The sequence below is a fragment of the Oxyura jamaicensis genome, chromosome 1 (assembly GCF_011077185.1).
Source record: "Oxyura jamaicensis isolate SHBP4307 breed ruddy duck chromosome 1, BPBGC_Ojam_1.0, whole genome shotgun sequence".
In the NCBI taxonomy this organism is placed as follows: domain Eukaryota; kingdom Metazoa; phylum Chordata; class Aves; order Anseriformes; family Anatidae; genus Oxyura; species Oxyura jamaicensis.
Genome location: NC_048893.1, coordinates 68,427,633 through 68,450,316, shown reverse-complemented (window position 1 = coordinate 68,450,316; position 22,684 = coordinate 68,427,633). Strand labels below are relative to the sequence as shown.

The 22,684-nt window shown below is 33.5% G+C and overlaps 1 protein-coding gene across 5 annotated transcripts in view; it reads left to right on the top strand.

The window, feature by feature from the left end:
- Nucleotides 1-22,684, top strand: part of CCDC91 (coiled-coil domain containing 91) — a 138,844-nt gene that overhangs the window by 45,623 nt on the left and 70,537 nt on the right. For 3 of the 5 annotated variants that reach the window (XM_035348232.1, XM_035348196.1, XM_035348214.1), the window contains exons 6-7: nucleotides 141-218; nucleotides 16,250-16,357. In XM_035348232.1, coding sequence (XP_035204123.1) covers nucleotides 141-218; nucleotides 16,250-16,357 — 186 coding nt within the window. The remainder of the gene's footprint in view (nucleotides 1-140; nucleotides 219-16,249; nucleotides 16,358-22,684) is intronic. The other 2 variants (XM_035348206.1, XM_035348222.1) reach the window with 2 other exon arrangements.

The following is a 22,684-nucleotide window of genomic DNA, read 5'->3' as shown; positions in this document are numbered from 1 at the left end:
TATACAATATCCAAAAATACTAGAGGTGTACATTTCTTCATGAAAGACAGCAAAAATGAGGAAAATACTTGGTCTTTACTTTCTTAATATTATGTCATGTGTATATGTTGTATATAATTTTTTTTCATATTTTTGTACAGGAAAAGCATAAGCAGGAGTTAGAAGATATGAGACAAGCTGGACATGAAGCTTTGAGTATTATTGTTGAAGAATTCAAGGTAAACAAGTTGTCAAGTTAGCACAATTTCCCGTGTAATATCATATAATAAGTATGCAATACCAGAAGTTTTCTTTAGTATTAGCTAGTTTGGTTGCTTGGCCTCTTTCATTATAAAACTGTCTTTTCAGTTGTTTCCAATTTATTCCGTTTGGCCTGAAATTTTACATGACATGTTTTTTCACTCTGCACTTTGGGAAACTTCAGATAAAGCATGTTAGCCAAGTGATGAAACTTAAAACTGGAATAAAACAAAAATTCTCAGTCAGTTGTGGTAAACTTCTATTTTGATTGTTTATCACATTAGCTACATTTTGGACCTCTCCAGTCTCAACAATCTGTACTTGCAGGAAAGCAGCCTTACAGAGCAATTGAGCAGGTTTTTTTTTTTTTTTTTTTTTTTTTTTTTTATCTATACAGCACTAAGATAAGAAGATCAGTACAAATTAAGGCAGAATCTGTAAACCACTTGTGCTGTTCCTATTTGTGCTGAGCCAGTAGGATACAAGAACTGGGCATTATTGTGGAGGATAAATGTGTCTTTTGTACTGTTAATAAAACTTCCTAATAAGAAATGCACAAAACTGATTCAAAAACAGAGATTATTATAATTTCAGATAAAAACTGAATCATCTTAGGTGAATCATCAGGTGTAGGTACGGCAAAGGATTCTTATTAGACTTAACAGAGGTAAAAATCTGACTGGACAATGAAACTAATAATAGGAAATGGAAGATAAGACTCTTGCTGAGAATGATAAGGGAGACATGAGACCTGGTATGCAGTTGGAAGCTGGGAACACTAAACTGAGAATGTTGTTAATTAGGTTTGGAATGGAACTGGCAAGCTAAAAAGGATTGGATTGAGGCTGTGTCATCTGATTCAAGCAGTAAACTGAAAGCTTGAGTCTAGAAGCTGATCAAGAAGCCTGCAATACTTTGCTGGGGAGGGTAGGCTTCTTTATTTTCAGGAAATATCCAAAACCTACTCACAATGTATTTTTCTTTCTGGAGTTGTCAGGATCTGCAGCTCCAGGAGAGCCATCTATGCCAGATTCCAAGTCTGCCCCAAAATTTGAAATCTAAATGCTATTCAAAAAAGTGATTTGTTTGTTTGTTTGTTTGTTTTGCTTTGTTTGGCCTCTGCTCCTTATGTGTAAGGTAGGCCTACCAAGTTCCAAATCTCAGAAAGTTACACTATGTAGAGGACCTGCTGATGCTTTTAGGACCACCGACTTGAAGACAGTCTATGTAGTAGGCTTCAGAAAAGTATAAACATGAAACAGATTTGCAACAATTTGTAACAAGAATACCATTTAATAATTTTGCTAATAACTGTTAGCAGTGTTCTAGTCAATATTGAAATTGGACTATCTAAAAAAAAATTGTCTGTCTTCATCAATATAACTTATACAAATTTCATCTAAAGGGAACCTATTCAGAAAGAAGTTTCAAAAGTTTTCATTCTTGAGAGAAGTTAAGTGAATTGTTGCATTTCTTTTCCCTTCTTCTTACTCCTTTGGGCTTTTTTTTTTTTTTTTTTTTTTCTACAATGGAAGTTCTCAAATGGCAGAATTACAGAATGGTTTAGGTTGGAAGGGATCTCTGAAGGTCAACTGTTACAGCCCCTGTGCTCAAGCAGGGCCACCTAGAGCAGGTCACCCAGAACCATGTCCAGACTACTTTTGAATATCTCTGAGGAGGGAGACTTCACAACCTCTCTAGACAACCTGTGTGAGTGCTCTGTCAACTGCACAGAACACAAGTGCTTCCTAATGTTCAGAGGGAACCTCCCGTGTTCCAGTTTGTGCCCATTGCCTGTTGTCCTGTCACTGGGTACCACTTAAAAGAGCCTAGCTCTGGGCTCTGTTTTCACCCTTCCTTCAGGTATTTGAGATCCCCTCCCCAACTCTTCCCATCTCCAGGCTGAAGAGCCACAGCTCTCTCAGCCTTTCCTCATAGGAGAGAGAAATTAGTGTGTCCTTCAGAATGTCTGCTTTGGATGGCCCACCAAACACATGGTTTATATCAGCTTTTCTTTACTTCCATTTCATACTGGCTGGGTATAAAATATCTGTTTACATGTGACCTTATTTTGAAAAAAACAGTGAGCCATTTGTAACCGTAGCTTTTATGTTTCCTCCTTTTTATTTCATAGAATCATAGAATCATAGAATATCCTGAGTTGGAAGGGACCCTTAAGGATCATCAAGTCCAACTCTTGACACCGCACAGGTCTACCCAAAAGTTCAGACCATGTGACTAAGTGCACAGTCCAATCTCTTCTTAAATTCAGACAGGCTCGGTGCAGTGACAACTTCCCTGGGGAGCCTGTTCCAGTGTGCAACCACCCTCTCTGTGAAGAACCCCCTCCTGATGTCAAGCCTAAATTTCCCCTGCCTCAGCTTAACCCCGTTCCCACGGGTCCTGTCACTGGTGTTAATGGAGAAAAGGTCTCCTGTCTCTCGACACCCCCTTACGAGGAAGTTGTAGACTATTTCTGAAATACAAGCAAATTGTGAAATGCAAAAATTCTATAGTAGTGAATGAATAGATAGTCTTCACCATTTCAATGTCTTTGTGTGAGCTAAAGGAGAGTTTTGCATGGATAACATTGTCCTTTTTAAGGAATAACCTCTTAATGTATAACTGGGGAAAGGGATATACTTCTGTGCTATATTGTTTTTTAAAAGATATTTTACAAGTCAACATCAGCTCTGAAGATCTGATTTACCACCTGGAAAAGAGGATTTACATTTTTCAGTTCTATAATTTGGTACAAAAGATTAGGCTTTTAATTGAGTACTGTGATTCTAATATTTATATTTAGCAGATTCTTTCTCATAGACTGTTTATATTCAAGTTACATAAAGACATTCTTTAATACCAGAGAACCATGGCATGAATATACTTCATACAAGTCTTCCTTTTGCCTCATTGGTTAGTTGCCATATTTTTGTCAATGAGATCACAGTACTCTGAGGAGAAATAACATCAGATATGCCAGCCCGTGTAAAATACTGCTACCAACCTTTTCTGCAAACATGCAGTGGGTTAGCAGGAAAATCAAAAAAGTATGCTAGCTTAAATATATATATTTCTCTTACAGCTTAAATACCTAATGCCTTTTTAGTAAGCCTTTACCATGTGGGGGAAAAGACGTGGAATTACAGTGAAGTGAATCATTAGAGAATTTAGTGAAGGCAAACCTGTTCTATGGTTTTGAGAAAAATCTCATGGATTCATGGATTCTTCTAAACTTGTCATTCATGGTTAATATTTTAATATGGGACAAGGGTTAAGATTTTTTTTTTTTTCCTGAAGTGAATGAGTCATAGAATCATAAAATATCCGAGTTGAAAGGGACCCACAAGGATCATCAAGTCCAACTTCTGGGTCTCCAAAGGACCACACAAAAAATCAGGCTCTATGTCTGACAATGTTGTCCAAACACTTCTTGAACTCTGGCAGGCTCGGTGCTGTGACCACTGCCCTGTCCCAGTGCCCAACCACCCCCTGGGTGCAGAACCTTTCCCTAACACCCAGCCTGACCCTCCCCTGTCCCAGCTCCATGCTGTTGCCTCGGGTCCTGTCACTGTCTCCAGAGAGCAAAGCTCAGCGCCTACCCCTCTGCTCTCCTCGTGAGGGAGCTTCAGGCCACGATGAGGCCTCCCCTCAGCCTCCTCTGCTCTGGATTGAACAAACCAAGGGACATCAGCTGCTCCTCACATATCTTCCCCTCTAGACCCTTTACCATCTTTGTTTCCTTTGGACACTCATTTTTTCTCCTTTTTTTTTTTTTTTTTTTCTCCTTTAAACACTCAACACTTTTAACACTGCTGGCTCATGCTCATTAGTGAGGAGCCTTACATATAGCATTTGTTTAGTTTAGGATTGTAAAATAAATTTTTAATCCTTTTAGTGAAATATAAATTTTGGAAGTTACTTCCTTTCTTATTTCACCTATGATTAGCCATGCTTCATTTAGTGTTGAAATATGTCTTCTTTAGGGCTTAAGACTCTGCTACACTAATACAAATAATTTATATGAAGAAGTGGTTTCCATTTTTAGTAATTTAAAAATATCAACTAATTAATCCACCACTTCCTTGAGCGTAGAATGTCATCTAACATTGTCTAGTGATTTGTTTAAAAAGTGTAGGAAGGAAAACCTTACTTGCAATTACCATAGTCCTATTTTACATTTCTTGGGTTTTAATAAAATAAACTGATGTGGATTATTTCAGTAAAATGCTTGTTCATGGCCCAAATTAGATTCTGTTGCAGTCATGACTATTGGAATTATGACACATCCTTTCAGATACTAGCCAATTATCGCTTTCCAGTACCATCTCCAGCAAAGTTCTTCTAGTATGTGTGAATGTAATGCCAGAAAATTTTATATTTATATTATTAGCTCTATAAAATAATCCCAGAATCCTCTTAATTAGGTGTTGAAACACTGGGTAGAACAACAGTGAACTATTTGCTTGTTCTGTATTCCTGGTGTAGAAAAGTCTTCCTGTTGATAAACATGAGAGTGTTTTTCTTTTGGTGCACAAAGCAAAAGAGTTTTTGCTTGTTTGTTTTTGTTTGTTTGTTTTTGTTTGTTTTTAACTACAAGATTTGATTTGATTAGTAATCAAAAGGTCATATTATTGTTAAACTTAGAGCAGATTATTACTCTTTGCAGACTTACTGTGGTGGCCTTTTTGTTCTGTTGTATCTTTCATTACATGAAAATGAGTTTATTTTCTGATAGATCACTCCCCCATATTTTGAGGAATGTTTTCTTTTAAAACAAATAATTTTTCAGCATGTTGGTCTTCCATTGTTATCTTAGCCCTAGGCGGCTCAAGATTAAGACCAAACCATCTCAAATCCTTTCCCCATTTTAAGATGGCAACCATGTAGAGAATGGAGTTTACACAAGTGGAAATATGGAATGATCTAATTCCAAGGCCTTGAATGTACCAACGCCCTTAGAATCTCTGCCATTACCTTTGAAATGTTAGCTCACTGAATATTCTGGGAAATCCATTAACAGAGACTATTGAAAACTTTGTAGCACATATCCTCAAAAGCCATAGCCTTTGTTAGGCACCTAGTATTCTTATAGATGTTTTTTTGTTAAAAGGAACATAACGTATAGTCAAGAAATTTGTATTAAAAAATGGAAAAACAAAAAATGAACTTAGTGTTCTGTGTAGGCAAAGTTTCCCCTTTTCACATTTACTTAATTTTGTTTAACTTCTGTCTTTCATGTCATTATTTTTTGAACTTTTATTCCTGGTAATTAACTACAATTAAAAAAAAAAAAAAAAAGGAAAGAAAAAAAAAAAAGGTGGAGATCTTGGAAATGACACTTGTGGGATCATGTCGCATTTTAAGGTATTTACCACAAACAATATAAAGATTTTTCCTTTTCTTGTTTAATTAAGCCTTTGTTCTGAAGTTGTCACAGTTCTGTAAATAGATAAGTTAAGATTTTTAATCTGTTTTGTTTATACTTCTCACCATATAAAATATCCTTGTGTTTAAGCTTTGAAGTATATGACATTACAGGCAGGTGTATTTATTTAATAGTATTTATATACTTTGATTATTTTATACAATTATTAACCTGAAAGACAGCTTGCATGAATCTGATGTGGGTCTCCTTTTATGGAAATGGCTCTAAGATGGAAAGTCCTTTCAATACCCTCCTACAGTAAGAGTTTTGTCTATCAGTATTCAGTTGTGGATTTTTTTTTTAGCTTTTTCCAGAATGTATGAGCAGACCCAACTGCATAATATGAAATGGGGGGATGACTTCAGATTGTCTTTTTGAAATCTTTGTGTTGATAATAGTCCTCTGATGTTAACAGTTACCCTCTAAAAAGAAAAGGCCTTACACTTAAAGAAAAAGAGAATTTCAAGAGTTGTTACAAGGGCTTGCATTTCATCTCTAACTTCTATACTCATCCATGTAAATTGCACAAGAATTCACAAGTGGGCCTTCAATATAATACAGAACTTTTTAATGTCATTAAGAATTGATGGCTAGGAAAAGAGTTTCCTTATTTTTATAATGTAGGAGTACTCATACAACAGTGATGATAATATTTTAAAAGTAATTGTAAAAATGAAAAAATATCGCTCCCTTCTTTCTTAGTAAGGATGATGTTACATATAGTTGTGACCCTAGAACAATGAGTAAGATTCTAAGAAGTTATAAAACTGCAAAGGTTTGATTGAGTGAGTTTGAAGTTTGTTTCTAACAGGAGCCTGAGGAAAAGAGTGTTTTGTGAAAAATAAATCCTTAAACTCACATGCCGGTAAAGATAAATACCTAGATAAACTCAGTGCAGTATTCAAACTATAGTCGTTAGGCATTATTGCTATAAAACCAACTGCAAATGAAACTGAAGTTATATTATACCACTTCACAGAAACGTTACCGTGTCCTTATAAGTGAATCACATATCTTGTACATTATGTCTTTGAAACACCAACCTAAAATCCAGTGCACCCTGTAGACAGGAGAGCGGTTAGTGAAACCATGAAGCTTTTTCATACCGTGATGTATATCAAAATGCCTTGACTTTGTGTAACTTCTGAGAATAATTTTACACAAGAAATACTGTTTGACTTGATATGTATAATTTTATAGCAGGAGCAATGTGAAAGCTTTAGTAACACACTCTAATACAACTATGAGTAGAAACAATTAGGTCCATTCATCACAACTTTTATCTCATTAGGGCCCACTTCATAGTAAATTCCAAGAGGACTCTCACCTAAGCAGGAGTATAATTGCTTTAATTTTGGTTAATATTCATTTGTACAACATATATATATATATATCTTTATTCTGTAGCACATAAAATTATTTTATTTAACTTAAAGGAACACTCACCTGAAAATAGCCTGATCATGAAAATATGCAATGCCTGAAGTGGATAATTTGCATTCTGTTGAAAAAGACATTTTGGAAAAGAGTTTTTTTTATATAGTATGTGCATTAGATAAGAACTGGCTTACAACATGGAAAATCAAATATTACATTTTATTTAGTGTATCATCTCCCAGGATCAGGGAAGAATTTTGATTGTGTCCTGTCTGTTTTATCATTCAGCAATTGGTTAATTATATTTTGCCCACAAATAAATTAGTAGGAATTGATTAGTGGTGGAGAAAAGATACTGAATCAGATGGTCATTTTCTAATGTTATGAAGCATAACAGTTCTTTTGTACTATTGCTGAAATTAACACTAGCATTTAATATAGTTCGTGTTTGAAGTAGTATGGTAACTTTACTTTCAACTAGGTAACTTTATATATTTTTAAATTGCTTGTTTTAGCCATTTGGACTTACCAGTTTTGAAGTAAAGAAGGCATTTGATATATTTATTTATATTTAGTTACTGAAGCAAATGAATGATGTTTGAGCAGGAGAAAGAAATTGAAGAGAATATTTATTTGGATTCTATAAGGGTTTTCATGAGTACTTTTAAATAACTCATAGAACATAATGCAGCAGCCTGTACATCATGATGAGCACTTCATCCTGATGTTTCATTTCAATTGATTTAATGTTTTCAAATAATGCAACACATGAGGAGTCTGAGAATTCTATTTTTTTCTGCAGGTACTATAATGACTTTAATACTGTTTTTCAAAAGGAATGAAAGAGGACAATAAATTCTATTCTGTTTTTCCGCTTGTTTTTTTTTTTTTTTTTTTTTTTCCTGATAAATTCTTACCCCTATGAAAAAGAAGAGGTTGTGAGAGAGAGATTTGGCAATTTGTTACTGTTTGGAATTTATTTGGGGGTAATAGTTATATTTTGGCTATATGTTTCAAGAAGGATTCTCCGGAACTCTAGCTTTTGGCCTACAACAAATCCTGGTCTAGGCAAGCAGCTGTTTAATTCTACTGTCAGTAGAATTAAAACAGACTGCACTGGTGTTGGGTAAATGGATATATATTTTAAATGGCATATATATATTTTAAAAAATGGGTATTTATACTAAAAATAGGCCCAAGTGTATGTGCTTTGGTTATTGGCAAAATTCTAATTATCACACTTTTGCCTCGATTTGAGGACGAATTTGTGGATAAATTTTAGAAAGCAACCTGTACTATCTACTTAAAATAACTTGCAGAAGCACAGGATAAATTTTTTGAACGTCTGTGTCTTTTGTCCAATTGTAATTATATTTTCTGATATTTAAACTTTTCAGGTTGAACAGTACAGTTTTTCAGTCCCTAGTCTGTGATGCGGTTCTCTAGAGTTCCCACGGTACATGTAGAATGTTATTAATTATGTTCCAGGACTGCCTAATTATACAAAGGAACAAGACTTTTAGCATTGTGGAAATTTTTCTGAATATACAAACCAAATCTGACCATTGTGAAAGCATATAGTAGAGTAAATAAGATTTGTATTCCCCTGAGGATATTTAGGAAGTTCTTATTATGATATTTGGATGTAGTTTCAGTTTCATACATTATTTTTATGTATGAAACTGAAAATTCAAGTTTTCTCTTCATCCAAGCTCAAACAAGGGTTTGGACTAAGTCACTTAGGTAAGTTTTATTTTGTTTAGTTGAAATTCCAGTTTATAAAATGAAGATGGACTAACTTTTAATCTTTCTGGCAGACCAGTTTAAAAATATTTTGTACTGTCATTTAAATGTGTGAGGGTTTTGATGATATTTTGGAGAAAGAATGGTTTGTGTGATGTTTATGACCAGTCATACATAAAGCTAAAAGGGATATGAAAACACTTTGGAGAACATGTTCTTAAGGGGTTTAATTCTTTTTACGTCAGAAATCACCGAATATTTTTAGTTAGTGAAGAAAAAGCAGGATCAATTATCTGGTAGCTTTTTTGGGGGTTAGGAGAGTGGTAAGAAAGAAGGGAAGATACAAGATTGTTGGAAGGGTTTGGAAAGTTTCTGATAGCTTAAGCTTCAGAATACTTGCTTTGCCGTCATTGTCATCATACAAATCTTGTTATTTGTAATATTCATATGTTGCTTACACAGCCATACTGTGCCTAGTTAGTTATATGTGAGCATTGTCCATTAACAATGTGATTTTTTTTTGTTTAAAAATACACTTAAAGTTGTTCATGTACTTATGGCCAGAGCAATGAATGGGAAATATAAAACAATTTTGTGATGGAATATGATCTGCATCAGTCATGTGATTTATTTCTATGTCAAAGTAACAAGTAGAAGATACCAATTGTCTGAAAGCAATAATGAATGCTAATATTTAAACTATCTTATCATACACTTAAACCATATAGTTTACAGACACCAGAACCTCTCCTCCACCCTGCAAGTAAGAATCCCCAGTGTTCTAGCACATTCTACTATCACTTTTTTTTTTATCCCTCAAACATAATTTACTGCCAAGAATTCAGAGATATAGGTGTTAGAATAAGAACTACCATCATTAACAAGTTCTTGAAATTTTAGAACTTAAACAAAAAAAAAAGACTTAATCTGTAGAGGTTCAAGAGCAGCTACCCTATTCTTCAGGAAAGGAAAATCAGGACAGTACAGACTCCTAATTTTCCTTTTTGGTTGAAATTCACTGTTTACTCCTGGTGATATGAAAGTGCATGTAATGATTTCTTTCATTTCTTACTGGAAGGATGAATATAAAATGCCAGACTATAATCCACCTGATACCCAATAGATTTTGGAAAAAGACCTAAAGGTTTGCTATTTCGTATCTGACTCTGATAGCTTCTCGTAACTTCTTTGAGTCATCTTAAGTACATGTACTGAAACTGAGGATACTGAGTAAAATGAATTCTTACAATATGTAGTATTTTACCTTGTTACTGTGTTTTTGACCAAAGAAAACCCACTGGATACCTTAAGCTAATGTAATTTAGGGAAGTATTTCTGGATTTAGGGGAATTAAATATAGATGTGTTGATTTTATGCCCTTTTCCTCTGCTATAAACTTTTTCAGTGCTACTTTCTACTCCACAGTTTAGTTTGCTTTTAGAACCTTTGTGGATGGAATATACGCTGGGGGATAGTATAAGCAATTCTGTAACACCTGTGCTGGCAGCTTATTATATATATTTTTCATTCATGCAACTTTAATTCATAGGACTTGTATACTCTAAATCCAGAGGAATGTATGCATCAACAGTCAGTTAGTTTTCATAATCATGCATATAATGATGAACTGAAGCATATATTAAAAATAGCAATAATCTGTTTTTTCTAGTGAAGTATTGTAGAGTTTGAAAGGATGACATTGGAGTCATTGAAATGTGTTTAAAATATTAACACGTTGCTCACCTTTTGGTGACTTTCTCATGCAAAACATCTGGTTGATTTTCCGAAAAAGAATGTGTTTTTGCCTTTATCAGTCAATGAGGTGATCTCTTTTCATCTGTCATGAAACAATTAACATAATTTCTAAAAATACAAAAATAAAATAAAAATAAAATAAAAAATAAATAAAATAAAAAATAAAAAATAAAATAAAAATTTCTAATAATAATTTTCAGCTCACTCAGTGTCATTCTATTCTTAAAAGGGACTTTTGCACGTGATATTTTGATTTGGCTAACTCAAAGGCCTTGTTATGTCTAACTTGGCATATTTATGAGGATGGATGTGATGGTTCTCATGAGAGCCAAGTTCACAGGCAGTTAGAGTAAAAAACATAAACCTCTGTAATTGAAGGAGACAAATGGCTAAGTCTCATTCTCCAATGGACTCCATGTTGTCAGTAATTAACTTTTTCAGTCCAGAGGGGTTCAGATATCCAGTAGCTGAGAACTCTGGAACAGTCATGACTTATTTGGCAGCAACCATCTTGGCACAGTACCAACCTTTCTATTGCCTTCCAGAGTGTCACTGTAGATCATACATACTCAAAGTTATATGTTGTATTGGTTACAGACTACTCTTCCTGTTGGACCTTTTGACATGTTTAGGTTTGGGTGATCATTTTGGTTTGGTTTTGTTTGTTTTGTTTTGGTGTGGTTTGTTTCTTTGTTGTTTTGGCATGGTGGTCTTCATCCTGACTGTGTTGTTTAATTGCTATGCTAGTGCTTATCACAGGAGTTTCAAACCCTTTTCATCACCTGTAATACTGAAGAACCTTGAGAATTTTTCTCCCTTCCCAGACTATCCTCTTATTGCCATCAGATGAGACCCTGTATCAACTATAGCAAATGTGAATTTGAAAAGTATGGAAAATAATGTATTAAAATCTGGAAAAATTGCAGTTTGACAAAGATAATCACCATCATATATTGCAAGAATTCTTCGTGTATAAATATTCCTTGGATTAAGGTCTACTTCTCAAATTTCTCTCCAGGTGCAGCATTGGTATATAAATAGTTCAGAATACCCAAGTTCACATATTTGAAACAGCTTATATCATCTGTACTGGCCCAAAACCTTAAAATGCTTGGGTAACAGGCAGAGGGAGGGAGAAGAAGGCAGAACTCTTTAGAAGCAGCACCTGTGGAGGACATTGCCTGTTGAGAAAAAAATTTCCTATAGTATTTGGAAGCCAAGGCAGTAAGATTAATATCGAAGTAGTCACTTATAATGTTAAAACTTCACTAGGAAGATCACAAAAAAAAACATAAAATGATCTTGTGTTTTTGTGTGAGTTCTTTCTGTCTCTTTCCATTTTTCTTACATTAAAAAAAAATAATAAAACTAAAAACTGAGGAGAAGCAAAACAAATGTCAGACATTTTTTTTTTCTAAAATTAGCGAATTCTATTTTGACAGTAAACTTTCCATCACAATTACAATAATGGAAAATTAGCATATATAATACCCTGCGTTTGGTATTCAATATGTACACTTTTGTATTGTGTATTCCTGGTGTACTTTCTAGTGATTTTAAAATTATAACTTTATGCTGTTTTTCAAGCTGTAGATAACATTCTGATTAACTGGTATGTTAATCAGAGTTCTCTTTAAGAAGAAAAACAAACAAACAAACAAACAAAAAAGAACCCTTACCACAAATCAAACCATTGTTTGCTTTTTCAGATCTACAAGCCTAAGCAGCTATAGACTGAAGTCTGAAACTGAAAACTTGATTCAATTGTAGCTTTGACTAGCTTAGACGTTCATGCCAAGTTGCAAATGAATTATAGCTGAAACAAAACTATTAACACAATATCAGTGTAGACATTAATTCTTGGTTTTCTTGGTCAATGTTTTTTGCCCAGTTTAGTCATGGTAAAAAATGTAATACGATACTGGTAAGAAGAAAATATTAAAAAGCCAAGAGTATATTTGCCTGATTACTTGGTGCTGTGGTGTTTTTTTTGTTGTTGTTTGTTTGTTTGTTTGTTTGTTTTTTCTTTTTTTCTTTCCAGAAGTCTGATGAATCTATGCTAATAGATTATAGATGCTAATAAATGCTAATTTTTGCATTTTTAAGACAGCTAGATATAAGTTGATTATTTATTATATAATACTTGTAAATTCTGCCTTTGATTACTGGAAAGGAATCAGTTTAAATGATGATGATGTACTTATGATCACAACTATTTCTGTAGCAGTTGTAGTTCATTCTTAATGCATAACTTTCTGTTTGAATGTTAAGCAAACTGCTGTAAGTAGTTGCTTATCTAAGGTACGACAATCCCTTTAATCCCTGATACAATATCTTATGTGGTGGGAGCTGGAAGATTTTTGAAAGCCAAGGAAATTCCAAATAGGAAAAGAAGATCCATTTAACTCCTCCAAAAAGATGGCTGTTTATACTAAAGACCTAAAGTACAACCTCAATTTTGGCTAAAGGTAGATGTATTTAGGGCTCCTGAATTGTTTTGTATTGAGGAAGAAGGAAAAAAAAAAAGGGGGGGGAAGCAAGTAGTTAGAGACTAGTTGATAGAGTCAAAGAGATTCTGAAACTCTCAAGTGACCACTTTCTCTAGAACTCTACAAAGTATAGACTGAGGAACAAATGTGGTAAGAATGTAGAAATAGATCCACATCAAGTCTGATGCCATGTGCAGTTACAGTCCTGAAACTGGCTGTTGGCACAGAATGACCCTTTCCACCCTGTGTCAAGTTCATTGCACAACATATAGGAGGAGAAATGAGTTACCAAGATGAACAATGTTGAAATCCTATGCTTTACTTTATGCTACGGATATCCTAGGCTGGTTTCTGCTGTAATCTTATTTGAACTGATTCATTGAGCTATTGAAAGCAAGAATATTGCTTCAAGAATTGCTTGATTCTAGGTCAGTGGCCACAGCTCTATGGAGCATCAACAGCTCTATGGAACAGAATAACTATGTAATTAATTAAGAATGAAAATGGCATTTCAGCAGTGGTAAATAGTTTTCCAGAAGAGCAATTTGTCAAATATTTAGTGTTGTTCTCAAGGAAGGAAGTAACTATAAGAAGTAGACACTTATCATCAAACAGCCAAATGTAAGCACTGGTTTAGTATATTAGTTAATTAGTAAATTAGTTTTGTTAATTAGTGATTTAAGTAGTTGATCATCTGTAAATTTGCATAAGCTTTGCATGGATATCATTCATCTCTGCTTTATTTACCCATCAAGACCATCAAGACGTCCTAAATGGTTGTTGTGAGCAAACTTTTTTTTACCACAGTTTTTTTTTGCTGTTTGTTTGTTTGTTTTACAATCACATGTAGAGACATTGTTTTTTGACATCTTTATGCTCATCTCTATATTTATGGTCAGCTGGAGCCAGGCAAATGTAGCATATCAGCAAAGAACATAGTACTGTCATGGGGAACAGGTGCATGTTAAATGAGAATTAAAGAAAATTATCTCAAGTTCATCTTTTCATTTATTTTGAAAATTGTCTTCTCTGGTATTTTTTTAAATACAGAACATGAATTTTATATGGCACACCTCATTTTCTTTTAAATTACTTGAAAAGATTAGGTTTGAATTAAAATATTTTATTTTGATTTTAAGGGCCTGTTTGACTGGATCCATCTCACATAGAAATTTTTTTTTTGTATGGACAGTTCTTAGGACACAACATGGATGCTGTCTCTGAAGCAGTGTTTCATAGATCTGTGTGTCTCCTAACTTGACCAACTAATGGAACAGTTGAATACAGGATCAACTCTATGGTACTATTTAAAATGTATAAATGTGTTAGAAGTGCAAACAATAGAAGAGGAAGGCTTTAGTTTCTGAAGGTGGAATTTTCTGCATTTTATACAGAAAATAATAATTATAAAATTCATAATCTCTTTATTCCATGTAATGGACAATAATTTTTTCCGTCAAAGAAAAAAAAATATCTCTACTATTTAATAGTCATTTAACAGTCACCAGCTAAGTTTGCATAGTAAAGTGCATAAAGTGGCTCAGTCTCTGGCGTAAGAAGAAACAGAAATGACATTACATTGTAATGACTATTCTGCTACTGTTTTCCATACAATCAAAATTTGATTTTTTCATTTTTTTCTTTTATGCTAGTTATATAAAACAATTATTGTTACAATGGTTTAGGAGGAAAAAAAACCAACAAAGTACAGACTTAATTTTTGCAAGTGGTCTGTGGCAATTTCAGTTTATACACAGTAGGATTTAGCATATAAATTTTCCTATACAGAAGTTATATTTCTTTGAGAGATACATTTTTTGTGATTGCCTGAATCACCAACATAAGAACTGAATGTAGTTGGAAGGAAATTTGCTTCTATGAAAGTAAACTTATGACTAGCCTGACTATCTAAATCCTCTGCAAATACCAGTAACTGTAGTCTTACACTTTAATCAAATTATGTCAAGTGCCATCTACCATTTGTTACCTCTTAAATTTTTCTGAACCTTTGCTAAAGGTACTATTACTATACTATAGCATTAGTGATATCCTGAAGAACAATTTTGGCATAAAGAGACTAATTAGTTAAAAATGTAGTTAAAAGAATGCTATTTCTTTATAATATGTTTTTTTTTTTTTTTTTTTTTTGAAAAAGCTTTCAATACCATTTTGAATGTGTGTTTTATGTTCCATAAAGTAAATACATCTCTAAAACAAAAGTTGTTTGAAAGATGGTACTTTTTTTCCTTTGTCTGCATTTGGGCCAAATGTCTGTTTTCTATAGAACTTGCATCTGTTTTAACTTACACAGTAATTTCAACTAGTTTGCTATATTGATTACTAGTTAAAAATAGTTTCATCTAATGTGCATAAATAACCCAATTAATATTTGGAAAGTGACATAAATATTTTATATTAGGGAAAAAGACTTGCATAGCACATGAATTAAGTAAATCCTGAGTGAAAATACTATCGTTGTTTAAGGAAGTTGGAGTATAATTCCTTCAAAATTCACTTTTTCATTTATTTGATTTTTTTTTTTCTTTCTGCATTCAGGTGCTGGAAATTCTTCAGAGTTCAGTCAAGTGCATGTGAATACATGTGTGCATGCATGCAGAGTTATTAGTTTTATTATCTTTTTGTTATTGTCTTTGTACTTCAGCTTTCCACACTTTGACTTCCACTGTTTCACATTTGAGTGTGAACTTCCTTGGGGGGCGTTCTTTTATGTTTTAAATTACTCAGAATTTCCATCTGCTTTTACTTCACTTGTGGTTGTGAAGATCATGCTTGGCCCATGGGATCTTACACTGTGCCGAGAGGATGTGGAGTTTTGTCAGCCAGTGAAATATGTCTGGCTTTTTTTTTTTTTTTTTTTTTTTTTTTCTTCAGCAGCTTTCATATGCTTCTCTTCATGTGTGGTCCCACTGTACCGACTATATTTAACAGAAATACTCTCCCTCTCTATCTTCTGTGTACTGCTCTCTTTTAAGCAGCCTGTGTATAAGAAACCTGAGATCCAAAAAAATTTAGTCTTGACTAAAAAGAAGGTAGTGTTACATAAAAGTACTTTAGTACTTGCACATTACAAAATTTATAACAGTATTCTGTGTTCTGGTTATACAAAAGTGTTAGTTGATTTGCAGTTACCAATAAACATCCCTGTTATACATTTGTTGAATATTCTCTGCTTTTTTTTTTTTTTTTTTTTTTTAAGGCACTGCTACAATCTACAGTTCAACAGCAAGAAGCAGCTGTTGAAAAACAGTATATACTGGCAATTGAAAAACAGTCCCACAAATGTGAAGAACTTCTTAATGCTCAGGTATGGGTGTGGACGTACAGAAACCTTCATGATTATCTTTTAGCTTCAGCTCTTCTCTGTTTGAATTTTTTTTTTTTTATATCACCAATGAAAATAATCACTCTTTCATTTTGTGTCCTCAGTGTAACAGTAAACAGAGTTACTTAAAAATGCAAAGTAAATAATGACTCTCCATCTGTTGGTATCAAAGGTATATCATGGCATTTAAATCTGCTTAGAACAAATTCAACAGTATAGCACTAAGAAGTAGTCTCAGTGCTACTTAGTATTTAATCCTTTAAGAACTGTCATTTTCTGTAGTCTTGGAGACAAGCATACAACTACTTTTAATTTACATATTTAAAGACAGGATTTGATTGCATGGGATTTGCACAAATTTTTATTTTTTGGTGCTGCCTAGACAGTAAGCACAAATATCTGTTGTCCAAACCTCTCTTTATTTCATAGAAAAAACATTTAAAAGTAAGTATGAGGACTTACATAATCATAAATATATAGACACGTATATATTTAAATAAATATATATATATATAAATGTAACATGACTTGATTAAAGGTACACTGCATAGCAAGTGTGCCTTTGATGTGTAGAATCACATCAATTGCTGATGAGCTTCTGAATATTGTAAACCTGGCTTGTTATTGAAAATGTTATGGTTTGTCCTCTTGAATCAAAACAATAACAAACATTAGTCTATATTTAAAACAAACAAAAAAACAAACAAACAAAAACTATTTTGCTAATAGCATTCTCTAGTTGTTTATATTACAATTAACAGTTAACTTTTTGAGTAGTTAGCAACAATTGTACCAAAAATGCAAAGCATAATGGTTTATTAATATAAATTTATTGGGGAAATTAGACCTAAATTCATCAAAAGGCCATTTGAAGTATTCCACCATTTTCAACATCATTTTATGGCAATTTTATATGTTCTGACTATATCAATTAACTCTTACTGCAAACATATATTAAATGTGTAAGCATCTGTATAAACAGGATAAAGGAAAGAGACATAACAGTGGAGAAATGGATTCCATCTTGACTAAGTTGTATATTACACAGAATTACAGTTACTTATCATATGCTTACCATATAGCTCTGTATAATAAAAAAAGTAAAAATTAATTCTAATAGAATGCTTTGTCTTTCTGAAACAAAAATATCATGCATGACTTAGTATAATTTCCTGAATGTTAAAAAGGAGTATATCTCATGAAATCTGGAAGAATTATATGAAGATTTTTGGGGGGTGTACTTACAGATTGAGCTCTGTATTGCTCCCATGGTATGTTACATTTGCATCTCCAGCCAAATGGTGGGGAGAGAAATTTGAAAACATGTTCAGGAAGTTCAAATTTATCTGGGGATCTATGTAAGATAGCTTTTTTGGGGGATACTTTTGTTTGTTTTCTCAAGTAGAACCTGACAACGTGAGGGTCATAGAGTTGCATAATACAGTGCCCATTTCAAATCATAATTCCATTTAATGCAACTTAAGACCACTTTTGGATCCTGGAAAAGGTGTCATCTTTAGATATAAGACTGGAATTTTGAAGACTAGTCAAACAGGCAAAAGTTGTGATTTCTGTGTGGTAGAACTACCAGGTTTAATAAAATAGAATTTATTCTTGCAAGCATTGTTCACTCATAAATCTGTTGGAAGACGTCTGAGAAATGTGTACTCTATTTTTATTTTTTAATGTATCTGTTCTTAAATATATGCTTCAGTGTTTGTTTTAATATTTGTTTTTGTTCAATTGATTTTGTTCTGTGCTAACAACATTGCTGAAATTATATGTTGATTAAAATGATGTGTTATGGCATTGTGCATGTGTATTCACCTTTACAAGTATAGTTATGAGTATCTATTACTTGAAATAATTATTTATTTTTGTCATGGCAGTAAATATATATAAATATATATATTTATTTTGGTCATGGCAGTAAATATATAGTGCAAGTATGTTCTATATACAAACATAGATTCTGTTCCTGTTCTCCTTCTAAAATTCTTGTCTTATAGATTCTGTTCCTGTTCTCCTTCTAAAATTCTTGTCTTACAAGGAGTATTTTCATCCCACTTAAAACTTTGTCAATGCACTCAATTTTTGTCCTCATTTCCTCCAAGTTTTCTGCTCTTTTATTTCCAGTTCCATAAAATCAAGATTGTTTTTGATCCAAGGTTGATATTGACTCCTTCCTAATGCTTTCTCCTAATTGCATTCACCCCCTTAACTCTCCTAAAAATGTCCCTTTGGGAAGAAGAAAAGGCTGTTTTTGTCTGCTTGTCTTTAACCTGAGATAAGAATTTATTGCAGTTTCAGATTTTGAACCTGTCTATTATCAGGGTGATGTGCCTGTGATGGAGATGCATGTTAAAAATCTGTCTGGAAAGGTACCATACTGCTAATACAGTCCATGTAAAATGCTGTATCTTTAAGGCTAGGGAAGGCATGAAAGGCTTAGTTGTTTCTCAGTTTCCTGCTAGACAAATTTCTGTAATTCATCTTTGATTATGACAAGCAAGGTTTTGCAGCATACTGGCTAGCTATATGTGGCATCATCATCACCTTCTCCAGAAAGGAACCATCAGCCCATCAACACAAATTGTCCTTGATTCTGTATCTTGTTTCAGGTCTGTCAGACCTTTTCACTGCACTTTTCTCCTAGTTCTGTTTCTAGAGGTCTTCAATTTAAAATTGCAAAAACTTCTCAAAAGTAAAATAGTTATACATTTTCTATCATGGCCTTTCTGATAGATACCTTTCCCACAGAACCTAAAGTCAGAAAGTTCTGGTCTGTTTTATAGTTTAGTTTTGTTTGTCTGAAGTTCCTGCGTGTGCATTGTATAATACTTTTTCATCTATTAAGTGGGAGAAGCCTCAGATTTTCAATTTTAAGGCTTTCAAAACCTGGGATTATTTTGCACTGTTAAAAGATCTGCTTGAGTTGTTTTGATGAATGTACTCTGAATACTGAACTTCCTCTCAGTGAAGCATTCCTCTGTGTTGATTGTTGTGACTATCTATTGCCTTTGAGACAACTTCTTGATTTATGAACTGATGACATCAGTTACTATCCAGTTATCGTCCACAGATGCTGGGTAATTCTACATCTACCCTTTTCTTAGAATATTCATGACAAGTGACTGATATTAACGGACAATCTCACATGTTCCCTAGGTATGGAGGTTATGGATCCCCTTTTAAGTCCTGTTCTGGAATGTGTTGAAAGAAGCAGCTCCCTCAAACTCATTGATGATGACTGTAATGGATGCTTCCTGGGGAACAGTCTAGTGTTGCTGGTGATTTTTTGTTTGTTTGTTTGTTTGTTTTTCCAAGGGAGTATTATCTCAGATAATTTCAAAAAGCAAACCAGGCATTCTTGTGGCATATTCAGGGGCACCAGGTTTGTGATGTCCTTTGTCAGTGAACAGGACAATAGGAACTTATTTATTTCTTTATTCCAAGATGCAGTTGGGTTAGATAGTATTTAGGAAAGCAATGCGTGTCAGTTGTACATGTCTACCATTTGAGGATAACAGAGGAAATGACACTGGCAAACAAGTCAGTTTTTAATAAGTGGGGGAGAGTATAAATTTTATCTTTACCTTTTTCTGATGCACACATTTGATGTTCCATCCTGAAAATGAACACCAGCTTTGATCTTGTGTTTGAAGTCATGCGTTATATGAAGATAGTACTGAAAAACTTGTTCCTATAAAGCTTTGTAAACAAAATAGGCTGCTTTTGGACAAACAACAGAAGTCACTGACAACAGAACCATCCAAAAAGTTCTGTGTGGGGAATGGAGAGTTTCATCGGTTCTGATTTCACTGGATTCTGAGTTCACTGTTGATATCTCAGAAAAATAACTGATAAAGATAATTATTTTGATCCCACTTTGAAAAAAAATATGAAATAAAACCAAACCAAAACCACAACAAAACCTTTCAAGTAGAATTTTCAGTAGTCAGAAAAAATTAAGATGTATATAAAAGTAAGTTAATAAAAGTGCTTCATTATAGGTCAGCACTAGAATAGAGATGCCACATAGGGTAGAACAATAGTATGATCTCATGAAGTGTGTGTGTGTATAAAAATAAATTAGACATAGTAAGTTTATCTCTCTTACTGACAAATTCGAATTATAGTACTACCTTTTTTAGTAAGTGCTACCAATCTTTTATGGAAAAATATGGAAAAGATCTACACTACGGGCTATGCACACTTTGGTTTTTAGTCAGCGGTGGGAAACAACATTTATATATATATATATAATTTAAACTAAATATATCTAATACAACGAAATGTGGTCTCATCACTGAGACTTTATAGCTTCACAATTGTTTGGGCTGGATGCTGGAACTCTTCCAGGTAAAATAATCTGTTAAATACCTGAATACCTGTAACAAATCACTCGTCATGTATGAGAGTCATTTTCTCTCTATTTATCTTACACTTTTCTTTCCTTACCTTAATGGTCTCCTTCCTTACTGTCTTCTAAACTGTGTGAAGTGAAGTAAGCTTTCATGGAGGAAGAGGGATTAAAGTGTATATTAAGTTAGCTTCAGATCACATATTCATATTTCTAAGTTATGATTTAACAATATTCCTCTTTTTCTCTATGTCTTCCTGAGGAAGCAGTATAAATTAGAGATACAACTGGACTATGAAGTGCTTACATGTTTGGATGTTGTTAAAGTGTTAATGTCCTTAATTATGTTAATTGGTATATTTTCCGTTTTGATTCATGTAGAAGAAGAATAAAGATACACAAGGAATATAAGTCTTTACCTCAGTATATTCCTTTACTGTACTGGGCTATTTTTCTCCTACATTGTTAAAGATCCTGCAGTTTTCCTTTATGTAGAGTATATGATGTGGATTTTTTTTTTTCCATACTAGCCAAAGGAGCTACTAGTGTAATTACTGTGACAGAGCAGAACAATAAGGGTCAAACATAATGGAAAGAACTCAGTTAAATATTTCTGCTGCTGGTTTTATGTGCAGCTTATGAAACAAATCTTAGATTTGTAGATGCAACAACACTTAAGAATTAGCTACATGTTCTTTCTTAATTCTTGTTTTCAGTCCACTATATCAGGATGTTGGTTGTCAGTTGCATTCATGTTTGTAGCTTGATAAATAGTAGTTAAAAATCTGTTTGCTGCATGAAATATTTTGGTGGGGGATGGGGTGGCTGGGGCATGCTCAGGAAAATACTGGTTTAGCTTCAGCTTGAAAATAAATGCTGAAAATTCCATCAGAATAGAAGTTTCATTTCTAGAACTCTGTTTTTTGGAGTATGAGAGTGGTCCCAAGAACAGCTTTTGGACAGGCAGAAAAATGGTGTATCAGTGGTTATGAGCTGCTAGAATGTAATAGATTCCTTATCTTCTCTAGGATGATGCATTTTGATGTGATTTGCATAACTGTCTAGGAAGACAGTAAACCCCAACTCAACAAGTTCTAAAAAGTCAAATGTAAGAACTACATGCGTTGTATAGAAAATGAACATTTGTGTGCCAGAGAAAATGTTTATTTGGTTCAGCAATATAGTTCCACAGTCAGAAAGTATCATTTCAAATTATTTCAAATCTTATTTTTATATCTACTAACAATATGTAGCATGGTTTTATAATAATGGATATAATAGACTTTTTTCCTCTTGTGAACAAAAGAGGTTTTGTGCTTCTTTCCAATCAAGTGGCATTAATTTTGAAATTTATTTCACACCTGATTTTGAAAGACATATATGCAAATTGGTATTCAGAGAATTTTGAATGTTTTAATTTTAAAGGGGCCAGTAGTCATTTTTTGCAATGAGAACAGTAGGTACTCGAGTAATGCAGAAGACATGCAGACTGAAAAAATTAAGTGTGCAGTAGGCAACATCTAATAATTCCAATGATGATAGGCTTGGGAATTCTTGAGAGTATTTTTCACATCACCATCACTGGACATTTCTTTCAGTTCTCAGAAAGTTTATGATTTCCTGGTGTTGGAATGATCTGGCAAAGTATCAGTCATTTCCAATATGTTTTCATCTAATTCACCGTACTCATAACATCTCATCCTTAAACACAGATCATTTAGGTGTATCTATTTTCCCATCTCTAAGAGGGAATTTAGACTTTCTCAGAACTTTGTTTGCTGGTAATTCTTAACTATGTAAATAACAAGATATTTGTTAGAATCCTATACCTACCTTGAGGTATTTACTCCTCCTGGAGTATTATAATACTTTCATGATTTCATGAATACTTTCATGAAAGTATTATAATACTTTCATGATTTCAGCTTATATATATATATATATAT